Source organism: Mesoplodon densirostris, chromosome 4, assembly GCF_025265405.1.
Source record: "Mesoplodon densirostris isolate mMesDen1 chromosome 4, mMesDen1 primary haplotype, whole genome shotgun sequence".
Lineage (NCBI taxonomy): Eukaryota > Metazoa > Chordata > Mammalia > Artiodactyla > Ziphiidae > Mesoplodon > Mesoplodon densirostris.
In genome coordinates, this window is record NC_082664.1 from 76,693,932 (window position 1) to 76,706,798 (window position 12,867).

Below are 12,867 nucleotides of genomic sequence, written 5' to 3' on the forward strand. Positions count from 1 at the left end.
TGGAGAAAAATTAAGAAAGAAGGTAATGTTCTTCAGTGATACTATGATGGTTTAAAAGTAAAGGTATTTAAAGCTCTTATACCAAGAAAAGAAGTCTTGGAAAACAGAGAAGTGAAGACAAATGAAAGGTTCTGCAGTTTGGAGGACGTTTTACTTTGCTGTAAGTGAACATTGTGTACCTAACAGGCACAGTGAGAAGTGATGTCCTTTTTTTTTTTTAAATTAATTAGTTAATTAATTTTTGGCTGCATTGGGTCTTTGTTGCTGCGCACGGGCTTTCTCTAGTTGCGGCGAGTGGGCTTCTCATTGTGGTGGCTTCTCTTGTTCTGAAGCACGGGCTCTAGGCGCATGGGCTTCAGTAGTTGTGGCACATGGGCTTAGTAGTTGTGGCTCTCGGGCTCTAGAGCGCAGGCTCAGTAGTTGTGGCGCACGGGCTTAGTTGCTCTGCGGCATGTGGGATCTTCCTGGAACAGGGATCGAACCCATGTCCCCTGTATTGGCAGGAGGATTCTTAACCACTGGGCCACCAGGGAAGTCCCAAGAAGTAATGTTCTTGACAAATCTTTTAGATTTTAAATCTCAGACACAGTGTATGTAGCAAATCCTACAATTTCTAGTGTTTCCACCTTTTAAAATTCAACAACAAAAGAAAGAAGAAGCTTAAGCTAGGATTTCCAAGAGTCAAGAACATCCTTTCAGGCCGCGGAAAGTCCTATCCTGGGTCTGCGGTGGCTGCTGGCATAGATAAGGCAGAGTCAGGATGAAATCCTTTATTCAGAACATGCGTTTCTAGTGTACCGTTTATTACCTTATCTCACTCATCACACTTCCTCATTAAGAGGATCATCTCAGCAACGAATATATAAAAGGACACACATTTTAGTGATGTAAGGCCTATGTTACTGATCACCACTCCTGGAAGACAAGAGTATCTTACCTGCAGCAAAGGCATCAGCTGCAAACACAGTGCTTGCTCACAGAGCAAGTTCAGTTCTGCACAACTGGAGAAGGAGAGTTTGGAGGTGTAGAGGTAATAGTGCACATGCCTGAATGTGGAACCATCTCTGTCAATGAACAGCCTCTGGCTTTCCGAAGAGGTCAACGCTGAAGCCTCCTTCCATAACAGGGAGTCTGGGAACTGAGCGAGTTTGCTTCTGGGAACTGAGAAATGCCAGCCTCCGATGTTGAAATGAAACAAATCCTCTGCTGACTCATGAGGCATACCAGGCTCCTCCATGGTCTAGGGTCCTGAGGCGGGTGGGCAGGAGCGTGACCCAGGCAATAACGGCCCCTGGAAGCGCGGTGGCACGCGGGGCCATGCGGACTTTTTAGTTGAGGCCTGCACGCGGGATCTAGTTCCCCGACCAGGGATCGAACCTGGGCCCCCTGCATTGGGAGTGTGGAGTCTTACCCACTGGACTACCAGGGAAGTCCCTTCAAGATGAAATTCTGATACAATAATTAATCTTATTTAGGAAGAACAGGAGAATCATCTGAAGAAAGTGATGTGATTGAACACATTGATTTTTTTTAAACTAATTGATTTTTTAAAATTTATTTATTTTTTAAGTTTTGGCTGTGTTGGGTCATCATTGCTACAGGGTTTCTCTAGTTGCAGTGAGCAGGGCTACTCTTCTTTGCAGTGTGCGGGCTACTCTTTGTGGTGGCTTTTCTTGCCGTGGAGCAGGGGCTCTAAGCACACGGGCTTCAGTAGTTGTGGCGCACGGGCTTAGTTGCTCCGTGGCATGTGAGGTCTTCCCAGACCAGGGCTTGAAACCGTGTCCCCTGCATTGGCAGGCAGATTCTTAACTACTGCACTACCAGGGAAGCCCCTAACACATTGATGATTTTTTTTTTTTTTTCGGTACGCGGGCCTCTCACTGCTGTGGCCTCTCCCATTGCGGAGCACAGGCTCCGGATGTGCAGGCTCAGTGGCCATGGCTCACAGGCCTAGCCGCTCCGCGGCATGTGGGATCTTCCTGGACCGGGGCACGAACCCGTGTCCCCGGCATCGGCAGGTGGACTCTCAGCCACTGCGCCACCAGGGAAACCCCTAACACATTGATTTTTGATGAGCTCAGATTTTTAGAAACGATATGCAAGAGATGAGAGGTGACATAATCAAGACTAAATAAATAAAGGAGTGACCCTGCAAGGAGAGTGTCCAGAAGGTTAATGCCCAGCATAAACTAAGACCTGAAGAAGTGACTAAGGCCAACAAAAGTTTCCGAGAGCAATGTTCAGAGTGAGAACAGCAGGGGCAAGGCTGGATGCTCTGGGGGCAGTTAGATCTATGATAATAGATGGTGGAAAGGAGAGGCCACAGTCCCACTTTTCCTCTAACTTTACCTGCAGAAGGATTGCTCCCCTAAGAAAGGGTTCAATAAAAACCCAACAGGCCAATAGATCTAGGCCAACAAAAAACACGACCAAGAGAGTTGAGGAGATAGTAATAAAGCGTGTCATTGCTTTAAATGTTTTTTTTTTTTCTATTTTTTTTTTATTAGTTTCTGCTTTATAACAAAGTGAATCAGTCATACATATACATCTGTTCCCACATCCCCTCCCTCATGCATCTCCCTCCCTCCCACCCTCCCCATCCCTCCCCTCCAGGCGGTCACAAAGCACCGAGCTGATCTCCCTGTGCTCTGCGGCTGCTTCCCACTATCTATCTACCCTACGTTTGGTAGTGTATATATGTCCATGCTTTAACTGTTTTTAACTATCCACTTGCAAACAAATGGAAAGAATTTATAATTAGTTGAGATGACAGAATGAGTACTAGGCATCTCCAGGACCTTGGAGAACAGGAAGGGTATAAAAAGGAAACTGTTGAGTGACTTATTAGCTTCCTATTGCTGCTGTAGCAAATTACAACCAATTTAGTGGTGTAAAAGAACACAGATTTATTACTTCACAGTTCTGTAGGTCAGAAGTCTGAAAAGCCGGCTAACCGGGCTAACACCAAGGTGTCAGGTTTGCCATGTTCCTTTCTGGAGGCTCTAGGGGAGACTCCATTTTCTTGCCTTTTCTATCTTCTAGGGGCTCATGGCCCCCTTCCATCTTCAAAGCCAGCAGTAGCTAGTCAAGTCTTTCTCACATCAAAAGTCTTTCACACTGACTCTTCTGTTTCTCAGGGCCCCTGTGCCTACCACAAGTGATAACCTGGCTTTCCAAGAAAGAAAAGGAGGGGCTTCCCTGGTGGCGCAGTGGTTAAGAATCCGCCTGCTAATGCAGGGGACAGGGGTTTGAGCCCTGGTCTGGGAAGATACCACATGCCGCAGAGCAACTAAGCCCATTTGCCACAACTACTGAGCCTGCGCCCTAGAGCCCGCGAGCCACAACTACTGAAGCCCACGTGCCTAGCGCCCATGCTCCACAACAAGAGAAGCCACCACAATGAGAAGCCCACACACTGCAACGAAGAGTGGCCCCCGCTTGCCGCAACTAGAGAAAGCCCATGCACAGCAACGAAGATCCAACGCAGCCAAAAATCAATAAAGTAAATAAATAAATTTAAAAAAAAGAGAGGAGGTGGATTCTGAGCATTCTGCACTGGTAATCCGAGGTTGATTCCTCCCCCAATTCTAGGCTCATCTGTTAAACCTGGTTAGCAAAGTGTGAAGGGAAGAAAGGAGGATCTCTAGTAACCTGTATAGATTTGCTAAAAAGAAGCTAACCTCATTTTTTGTTCAATTTTATTTTTTTATTCAAGTGTAATATACAAAAGGAACTGTGCACATGTCATAAGTGTACAGCTTGATGAATTTTCAAACTGAACACACATGTGTAACCAGCATCCACATCAAAAAGGCAGCCCCCTGAACCTCTCCTGCGTTTCTCCCAGTCACTCCCCTGTGCCCCCCATGCACACGCTAAGGGAAATCACTGTTCTGACTTCTAGTAGCATAGATTAATTTAGCCTGTTTTTATGTAAATGGATATAAAGGGTATGTACTCTCTTGTGTTTGGCTTGTTCACTTAATACGTTTGTGACATTCATCCATAATTTTGTCTGTAGCTGTAGATGGTTCATTCTCATTGCTGTTTAGTATTCCATTGTATTCATTTAGCCATTCTATCATTGCTTGGCATTTGGGTTGTTTAAATTTTTGACTATTACAATGGTATAGCTATGAACATTCTAGCATAAATATGTACTAATTTCATTTCAATCATTATTTGATAGCATCGTTAGATTTCTAGAGCAGAGACGTGTATATACAGATTTCAGAGTGGTTCTTGGCAAACTCTTGTGATATTCTTGTTGACAAAGTAGAAAAAGATGGACTAGATAAAAAAAAATAGTTTGGTGGATTCCCGGTTGACGTCGTGGAATAATGACAGCAGAGAGGAAGATCTATAGTGATAGACTACAGGGCTCTGCCTATCCTAGTCAACATTTTTATAAGTGACTTCAGTGAAGATCCAGAAAGTTTGCTAATCAGATTTGCAGATTTCACAAAATTGAAGGCATTTGAACTAACTGATTAAAATGAAGGGGGAACTCCATTTCTGATAAATGGGAATGATGCCTAAAAATTCAGAGAGAAAAGTTACTAGGAATAAATGTAAAGCCCCATATTTGGGATTAAAAAAAAATCACTTTTAATAGGCCCAAACACAGGGAGAGGGAAAAGCTCATCAGTTTGGGAGAAAAAAAGGAGTTAACAGTTGACGAGTTCAAACTGAGACTCCATAGCCTGCAACAATATCTGGAGTTTTCTGTGTGGGTCTCAGTTTCCAGGGAGACACTGACAAAGTGCAATTAATAGAGAGGAGTGAACTGGGCTGGTGAGTGGGAAACCATATTTATCACACAAGATGTTGAAGAAAACAGGTCTTTCGACTGAAGAGGGAAGACTCAAGGGGAACAGGATGTCAGCCTTTAATGATAAGAAGGGCTTATCATGATGTGCGAGAGGCTTCAGCTTGATGCTTTGTGGCTCCAGGGGAGAGGTCCAGGACAATTAGCTAGAAGTTGCGAAGGAGAAGTTTTTGGCTGGGTGGGAGGAAGAGCTATTGGTCTCTTTACAAACGGCATGAGTGGCCTAATAAATTGCTGAGGTTTTTACAGTCCCTGGGAATCTGAAGGAGAAAATGGCTTAAATAGCAGCCTAAGTTGTGTGTTATGTTGTATGTATTTAAAACTAATGGTGCTGGGAGAATTGTAGGCTGAATGTTCTTTTTCAGGGACTGTTTAGTTTGAACATCTAAACTAAATCTGGGCATCTGATCCTGAATGGGCCTGCAAGCTTTGTTCACTTCTGGATCAAGCCAGGCATCTGCTCTCCTTGCTTTTAGTTCTAGAGCTGACGCTGGGCCTTAGTGCTGGAACTAGCCTCCTCCTCCGGGGGCCCATGGAGGCTGGGTTTCATGACCATTCAGGAGCATCTCTTTAGATGATTATAGGAGTGACTTCTTCTCAGCTGCTTCTTCCTCCAAAGTAGGGGTCAAAGCAGGAATGGAGGTGCACCTGAGTCAATGGTCCGAGGTGATTTTCAGCCCATCTTTCTGTGGTCTTGGCCCAGTGTTGGGTGGGGATTGAATTGCACCTAGAGGTAGGAGGGTAGGGCATCTCTGTCCTTGAGGTTAACTTGCAGTTGCTTCCATATTATTCTAACCCCATGTCCTACCCCCACCCGCTTCCCTGCCTCTGAAGCAGGAGGTCAGGCTCCACTTCAAGAACAGTGCACTTGGCTAGGCTCTGGGGCCACCGGTCAGCTGTATCCGCTGGGGGTGGGGACAGAGAGCCCAGTCAGCACTGCTGCCTGCCATACCCATTTCCTGCTCCCATGGCCAAGAGGCCCTGGAGGAAGCTGAGCGCTGGGGAAGATGAGGGCCAGCGCTCTTTCCAGAGGATTCCCTTCTTCGTTCAAACCGAACCTCCTGTGCTCAATACGGAGAGCAGATCAGGGCAAGATGGTAGGTCAGTGGCTAAGAACAAAGGCTCAGGAGCGGGGGAGGAGGAAACACTGGTGGGTAAGAGGAAGGACACAGATGGATGGATATGGAAGTAGACTAGAGAAGCTGTAGGGATTAAAATGTAAACGATCCATGTATTTTCTTTTCAGAATTTGTTGTAGTAAAGGATAAGGAGCTGGCTCTTCCTTGGACAGAGCTGAGAACAGAAGCATGTGGCATGTGGCTACAGACTGACTCTGAACCAGAACCAGTCTCTTAATTCTCAAGCCTATCCCAGTTTAGTGTTGTCCCCCTGGTGACCCTGAGGGCGACCCATGATTTTTTTTAAAAATTAATTTATTTTTGGCTGCATTGGGTCTTCGTTGCTGTGCGCAGGCTTCTCATTTCGGTAGCTTCTCTTGTTGCAGAGCATGGGCTCTAGGCGTGCGGGCTTCAGTAGTTGTGGCACACGGGCTCAGTAGTTGTGGCTCGTGGGCTCTAGAGCACAGGTTCAGTAGTTGCGGTGCACGGGCTTAGTTGCTCTGTGGCATGTGGGATCTTCCCAGGCCAGGGCTCGAACCCGTGTCCCCTGCATTGGCAGGCGGATTCTTAACCACTGTGCCACCAGGGAAGTCCACCCATGAATTTTAATTAGGGGACCCCATTCCCTTGTGAATATGGTAGCTCCAGTTGTCCCAGATGCTTCTAATCCAACCTGGCTTGAGTTATATTAGTAAGTCAGCAGCAGAGCCTGAGGGTGAGGGGTGGAGGTTACAGGATGGAGAGAAGAGGCAGGAGGCAGAAGTCCAGTGGGGAGTACAGGATGGGTGACTGGCTGAGGAGGATCAGCAGATCTGAAAGATTTGCCCGTTTTATGGGATGCCTGTGGAGACTACATGCTTGTGTCTTTATTAACTTAACACTACGTTGGCCTGGAGTTATGGGTGCATTTTTGCCCAGCCCTGTGATAAGGTCTGGTTGTTCATTGGCTTGTTTATTAGGCAGAAAGGCAAGTGTTTGTTTGGGACAGGAATGCCCCCTTTCTGGAAGAGCGGAAAAGAACTCGGGCAGTAAGGGAGGGGGAGACAGAAGGTGAGACAGCTGTTCTGAGGGGCTGCTCTTTCCTGCCTCTCAGGATGAAGTAGCCTCTGGGCCAGAGTGTGATGAGACCAGGACACAACAAAACAGAAGGACTGGGGACACTGAGGGTCACACCACTGCCAGAACTGAGACAGGGGGTACTTGGGACTGAGTTGGTGGCCTGAAGCAGGCAAGCCCAGCACTTTCTCCTCTGGTAAGGCAGGCTGGCTCTGATCTTGTCTTCGCAGCCCTTGGGAGAAGGGCTGTTAAGCCCTCCTTCTAGTGCTCCAGTTGCTGAGCTGGGAAGGAGGGAGCAGTGAAATGATCCACTTTGCCACAGCAGGGAAGGTACTGGGTATGTGGCTGCCTGCTTGTTTAAGAGGTTGGTGGGGGATTGAGGAACATTCTGCTGAATTTCAGATTTGTTTCTTTTGATTTTCTTCCCCTCTTGAATTTCTTCTTCTGAAGCAGCAGATTATAGCTTTTTTGGGGGGTGGGGTAGTGGATTTCTCTGAGATTCTGGTGAAAGTTATCGACCCCTTTCTTAGAACAATGCATATTCTTTGGACATATGTACATAACACTTTACAAAGAATTTCAGGCCTGTGGAAGCCCTAGGTTAAGAACCCTGGCTCTAAGGGCAATCCATGAATTTTGCTGAAGCTCATCCAAGTAGAGGGATTGCCTCTACCCCAGGATAGAAAGACTTGAGGAATGTTTGTGGCTCTGACTTTTGCATTGTCCAGTCAGGAAAAATGCCCCATCCCCCTTCTGTAGGAACCTCAGTGCCAAGAGTCTTTCCAAGCATGAAAACAAGCAGCTGAGCTGGCCGGCAGTAGCAGGAAGTCTGGCCTCCAGCCTAATCCTGGCCACACATCCTGACCTGCTAGCCCAGACGTTGGATAAGTCACAACAGGACTCATCAAGGTTAACAGTAATCCCACAGCATCAGAGTGCTGGGTCCTGGAGCCCATATAAGGGGATACAGGGCTGGAGAGGGGGAGAGACCATGACTTTTCAGAGCCAACAGCTGGAACGCATCACTAATCCTGTTCCGCTACCAGGTGCCTCCTATTGCTGTGAGCACTTTTGTGTGTAAGCAAATCTAGTCGCTTTTATGTCTCTTGTATAAGTGCTGAGGGCGTGTGTGTGTGTGTGTGTGTGTTGCTGTGTACACAGGTGCTCAGCAAGTGCCTTTGAATGATAATGGTGAGGGCATTCTGGGCAGAGGTTTCCAACGAAGAGCAGGTCAGAGCCCAAACAGTTCTGTCTTTGGCCAAAGGGTCTATTTTGGTGACTGGTACTAGAAAAACTGCTTGGGGGTCTAAGGCCCTCTGGACGGTGGGGTCAGTCACCAATCAGTATTATTTTTCTTTCAGGTCTCTTAACCTTCATTAACTGTGCCTATGTCAAGTGGGGAACCCTGGTACAAGATGTTTTCACCTACGCAAAAGTATTGGCGCTGATCGCTGTCATCATCGCAGGCAGTGTTAGACTTGGCCAGGGTAAGAAATGAGTGACAGCAACTAATGTTTGTTAAGCATTTTCCATACGCCATACTCCTCTAAGTGACCTCTGTGCATGATTTCATTTAATGGGTACTATTATTCCCATTTTGTTTATTTTTTTGGCCATGCCCCAAGGCTTGCAGGATCTTAGTTCCCCCACCGGGGTTGAACCCGTGCCCCCTGCCATGCAAGCAAGGAGTCCTAACCACTGGACCACCAGGGAAGTCCCTGAAGTCCCTAGCTTAAGTAGTGGAGCTGAAAACTGTACCCAGGCAGACTGAGCCCAAAGCCTGTCCTGTCACTTCTCTGCATGCTGCCTCCCAGAGGAGGTTGATCTGGGCAAAAAAGAGCCATATCCTGGGAGCCAGCTTTTGCAGATTGTCGAGCCCAATGCTGTAGCTCTGACTGTTCTCCCCTTGGGAGCGGACAAGGGCAGAAATGAACCTCTTGTACCCACTCCTCTCCCAGTTTCCAGGTGTGAACACCTACCCTGCAACTACTCTGTTGACTGGGCATACTGAGCTCTGCCCTTCCTCCACTCCGTATCAGCTGTCTGGGTTAGGAAGGGGGCAGACATAACCACGTCACCCCTGTTCTCCAGCCCTCTGCTCTGTCGTGGACCCTTACTCTAGAGAGCCACCGGGGTCCTTCCTGTCAAGATCCCTGCGCTCTGGCCCATTACTGTAGATGTCTCTCTTCTGCTCCCCATTCTTCCACTGGTACCCTTGCTGCCAAGGTGTTGTAAGCCACACACATTCTATTATCGTCACATTCTTCCTCTCCTTTACTGGATCACCTTGTCGTTGGGGTGTAGGCCACTAATCCTTCTGCCTTTCCATATTCTCTGGGTTCCAGGAGCCTCGACTCACTTTGAAAATTCCTTTGAGGGTTCATCATGTTCAGTGGGCAACATTGCTCTGGCACTGTACTCGGCTCTGTTCTCCTACTCGGGCTGGGATACCCTCAATTATGTCACCGAAGAGATCAAGAATCCTGAGAGGTAGGTACCTCACCATCAACTTTCCATGGCAATGATAGCCATCATTTTATTGAGCTCCTACTGTGTGCCAGACAGCATACCACAACTGGTTGATTTTATCAGTGTCATTTTAATAGACTGGAGGCCGGAGGCCCAGAGAAGTAACTTGTCCATGATCACAGTAGCAGAGCTAAGAGGTGAACTTTCTCATGTGTTAAAAAATTTTTTTTCCTCAAAGGCCTTTACTCATTTGTTCATGCATTTCTGCATTAATCAAAGCAAGTTGTACCATGTGCTCGTGTATGCTTTTTTAAATTTTTAAAATTTTTTTGAAAAAACATTTTCCTTGAAAGATTTTCCACCCACCCTTATTCCCATATATATAACTTTAGGTCATAGACTACCAGAAACCTTCCTTTCCCTTCTGATCCCTTCCTTCTCAAATTCATACTGACTTTGAATTGTGGTATGGTTTGTTTCAGGACACCATTTTTACTCTGAATTGCCCTGTAGTCATGCAGAGTAAAAAGAACTCTGGGCAGGGAGTCAAAGGGCCTGGACCTGTCTTTCCACTGATTTGTTGGATGACCTTGAGGGAATCCCCTGCCATCTCTGCCTGCTCCTTGTCTGTAATTGAGGGGGTTGAATTATACGATCTCTAGAGCTTTTCCTGGCTCTTAAATTCAATGAGTCTAGGACCTAAGATTTGCCAGGGAGTGAGGTTTCTATAAAGTTCTAAGTCAAAATAATAATAATAGGGCTTCCCTGGTGGCGCAGTGGTTGAGAGTCCGCCTGCCGATGTAGGGGACACAGGTTCGTGCCCCGGTCCGGGAAGATCTCACATGCCGCGGAGCGGCTGGGCCCGTGAGCCATGGCCGCTGAGCCTGCGCGTCCAGAGCCTGTGCTCCGCAACGGGAGAGGCCACAACAGTGAGAGGCCCGCGTACCGCAAAAAATAAATAAATAAATAAATAAATAAATAAATAATAATAAACACCTTTTGGCTTTGAGAAACACAGTATTCCTGATACACTTCTAGTGCTGCAACCCTGGGAGCAGATAATAGCAGATCGAGGCCTGGGCGGTGCTTCCACCTACCGGACAGAAACTGAATGACTTGGCCCCTCTCTCCTTTTTTTCCTGTCTCACTGTGAAGAACGTTTATAAAGATCATGGCTTTATTGGGCCAGAGGGACCTTGAGAAGTCTTTATGTTTTTCTCTTGGCCTCTGGTTAGGATGGGACTCAAAGCTCTCAAACCGAGTAAGGGGGTGGGGTGAACATATTTCCCAGATTGCTTGTTCAGATACACATATTGTTCTTTCTACTGAGGACCTATATTATTCTCTGGAGAGGTTAGATTTCAGTTTCCCTCTATAATTTCTTCTTTCATATTTAACCTTAATACAAATTTTTCAGTGTTGACAGTCTTAGAGGAGGAATCCTGATACTAAGAGACCTCTAGAGTAAAACAAACAGAACTTTCCTGTGCTATTATCATGCTGTGACACAGTCATCTGTTAATCCTTTTTCCTTTGTGTAGGCCTATCTCTGAATGTGATGTTCCGAATGTGATGTTCCTTTCCCGGATGCTCTTTAGTTCTTGAGTTCAGAGCTTAAGTCACTATCCTATCCTAGGCAACTTCAAAGGCAAAAGCCCTGGGGAAATGCCACGGGAGGCCTCATCCCCGGATTAGTGGGGCAGAGTCTGAGAATGAAAGGACAGTGGGGAGGAGACTGGGGGGCTAATATATCCACTGTTCTGTTTGGCTGTAGGAATCTGCCCCTCTCCATTGGCATTTCCATGCCCATCGTCACCATCATCTACATCTTAACCAATGTGGCCTATTACACGGTGCTCGACATGAGAGACATCCTGGCCAGCGATGCTGTTGCTGTGGTAAAGGATTTTCACTAGCAGAAGGGTGAGGGTGTGTTTCTGGGCTCTGGGTATCATGCTGCTCTTCAAAGTCCCAGAAAGCGGGTAATCCTTGAAGAGTATGCCTAGAGTACTGGGCTTGAGAGGTCCTGTTAGCCCTGCTGTGGAAGAAGGGTTGGGTTGCTAGTAGGGGGCACCAGGGGGCATGCTTGTCCTTGCCTTCCATCCCTGTTAGGTCCTGCTAATGACTCTTTTCCATTCCTTTCCCTTAGACATTTGCAGACCAGATTTTTGGAATGTTCAACTGGACCATTCCAGTGGCAGTTGCGTTATCCTGCTTTGGTGGCCTCAATGCCTCCATTGTGGCTGCGTCTAGGTATGAGTGTCACCTTTTACTGAGGGGTAAAGTGAAGAGCTATGGCAGGGCAGGGCAGGACTTACAGGACCCAGACTTTAGTCACCGTGATCCCCAAGTGACAGTCACAACCCTTTGGCCTTGTTCTCATCAGCAGCCTCTAGTTCTTACAAATCTCAGTATTGAACTCCATCCCAAATTATTCAAACCCTTTTGAAGGAGGGGATGCCAGAGAGGGAGGGCCTTGTGGCACAAGAACCAGGCCACACCCACATCCCACAAGTTTCTCAGCCTCTCCTATCTTACCCAAAATAGGCTTTTCTTTGTGGGCTCAAGAGAAGGCCATCTCCCTGACACCATCTGCATGATTCATGTTGAGCGGTTCACACCAGTGCCGGCTCTGCTCTTCAATGTAAGTGGTCTCAAGACTAGGGCTGAAAGCCAGACTGTGGGGGAACTTTAGTGATACAACTGTTCTTAGCTCCCCAGAAGCTCTAAAGAAGATTCTAATAGAAAAACTGTTGATGGACCATCCACTGTGGGCAAGGCACTGTGCTATAACTGCTGCAGTGGTTTTTTTTTTTTTTTAATTTATTTATTTTGGCTGTGCTGGGTCTTGGTTGCGGCATACGGACCCTTGGTTGTGGCATGCATGTGGGATCTAGTTCCCGGACCAGGGATTGAACCCGGGCCCCCTGCATTGGGAGCGTGGAGTCTTACCCACTGGACCACCAGGAAGTCCCTGCTGCAGTGGTTCTTGAGAGAATCCATATTCTTTTAAGGAATGGTGACCTCCTCTGGCCCAGGATGAGGCATAAAGTTCATGGAATACACTGTAACGACTGCCGTGGCAGACACTGATGTAGTGTTCAAGGGAAGAAATGGTCACTCTGTGGGGGTAGAGGGTGAACAGGAAAGACTTCCTGGAGAAAGTGAATTTGAAGTGGATTTTTAAGGTTAGGGTTGCAAATGGTAGCGATGGATGGGCTTTAGGTTGAGAGAAACAGCATCAGAAAGTCCAGAGGTTAAGCATCGTGGAGATGGGTAGCAGAAGGTAAAAGCTGGAATTGTATGTTGGAGCCATTCTGGAGAGGCTCTGGGGCAAAAGCTATTTGAGGAACTGTTTTGAGCTGTGCTGTTACAGAGGATTAACCTGGCAAGGGT

The 12,867-nt window shown here is 47.0% G+C and overlaps 1 protein-coding gene across 1 annotated transcript in view; it reads left to right on the plus strand.

The window, feature by feature from the left end:
* The window catches only part of SLC7A7 (solute carrier family 7 member 7), a 35,778-nt gene that overhangs the window by 21,406 nt on the left and 1,505 nt on the right, over nucleotides 1-12,867 (plus strand). The window contains exons 4-8 of the mRNA XM_060096482.1: nucleotides 8,364-8,489; nucleotides 9,348-9,492; nucleotides 11,246-11,369; nucleotides 11,621-11,724; nucleotides 12,019-12,115. Coding sequence (XP_059952465.1) covers nucleotides 8,364-8,489; nucleotides 9,348-9,492; nucleotides 11,246-11,369; nucleotides 11,621-11,724; nucleotides 12,019-12,115 — 596 coding nt within the window. The remainder of the gene's footprint in view (nucleotides 1-8,363; nucleotides 8,490-9,347; nucleotides 9,493-11,245; nucleotides 11,370-11,620; nucleotides 11,725-12,018; nucleotides 12,116-12,867) is intronic.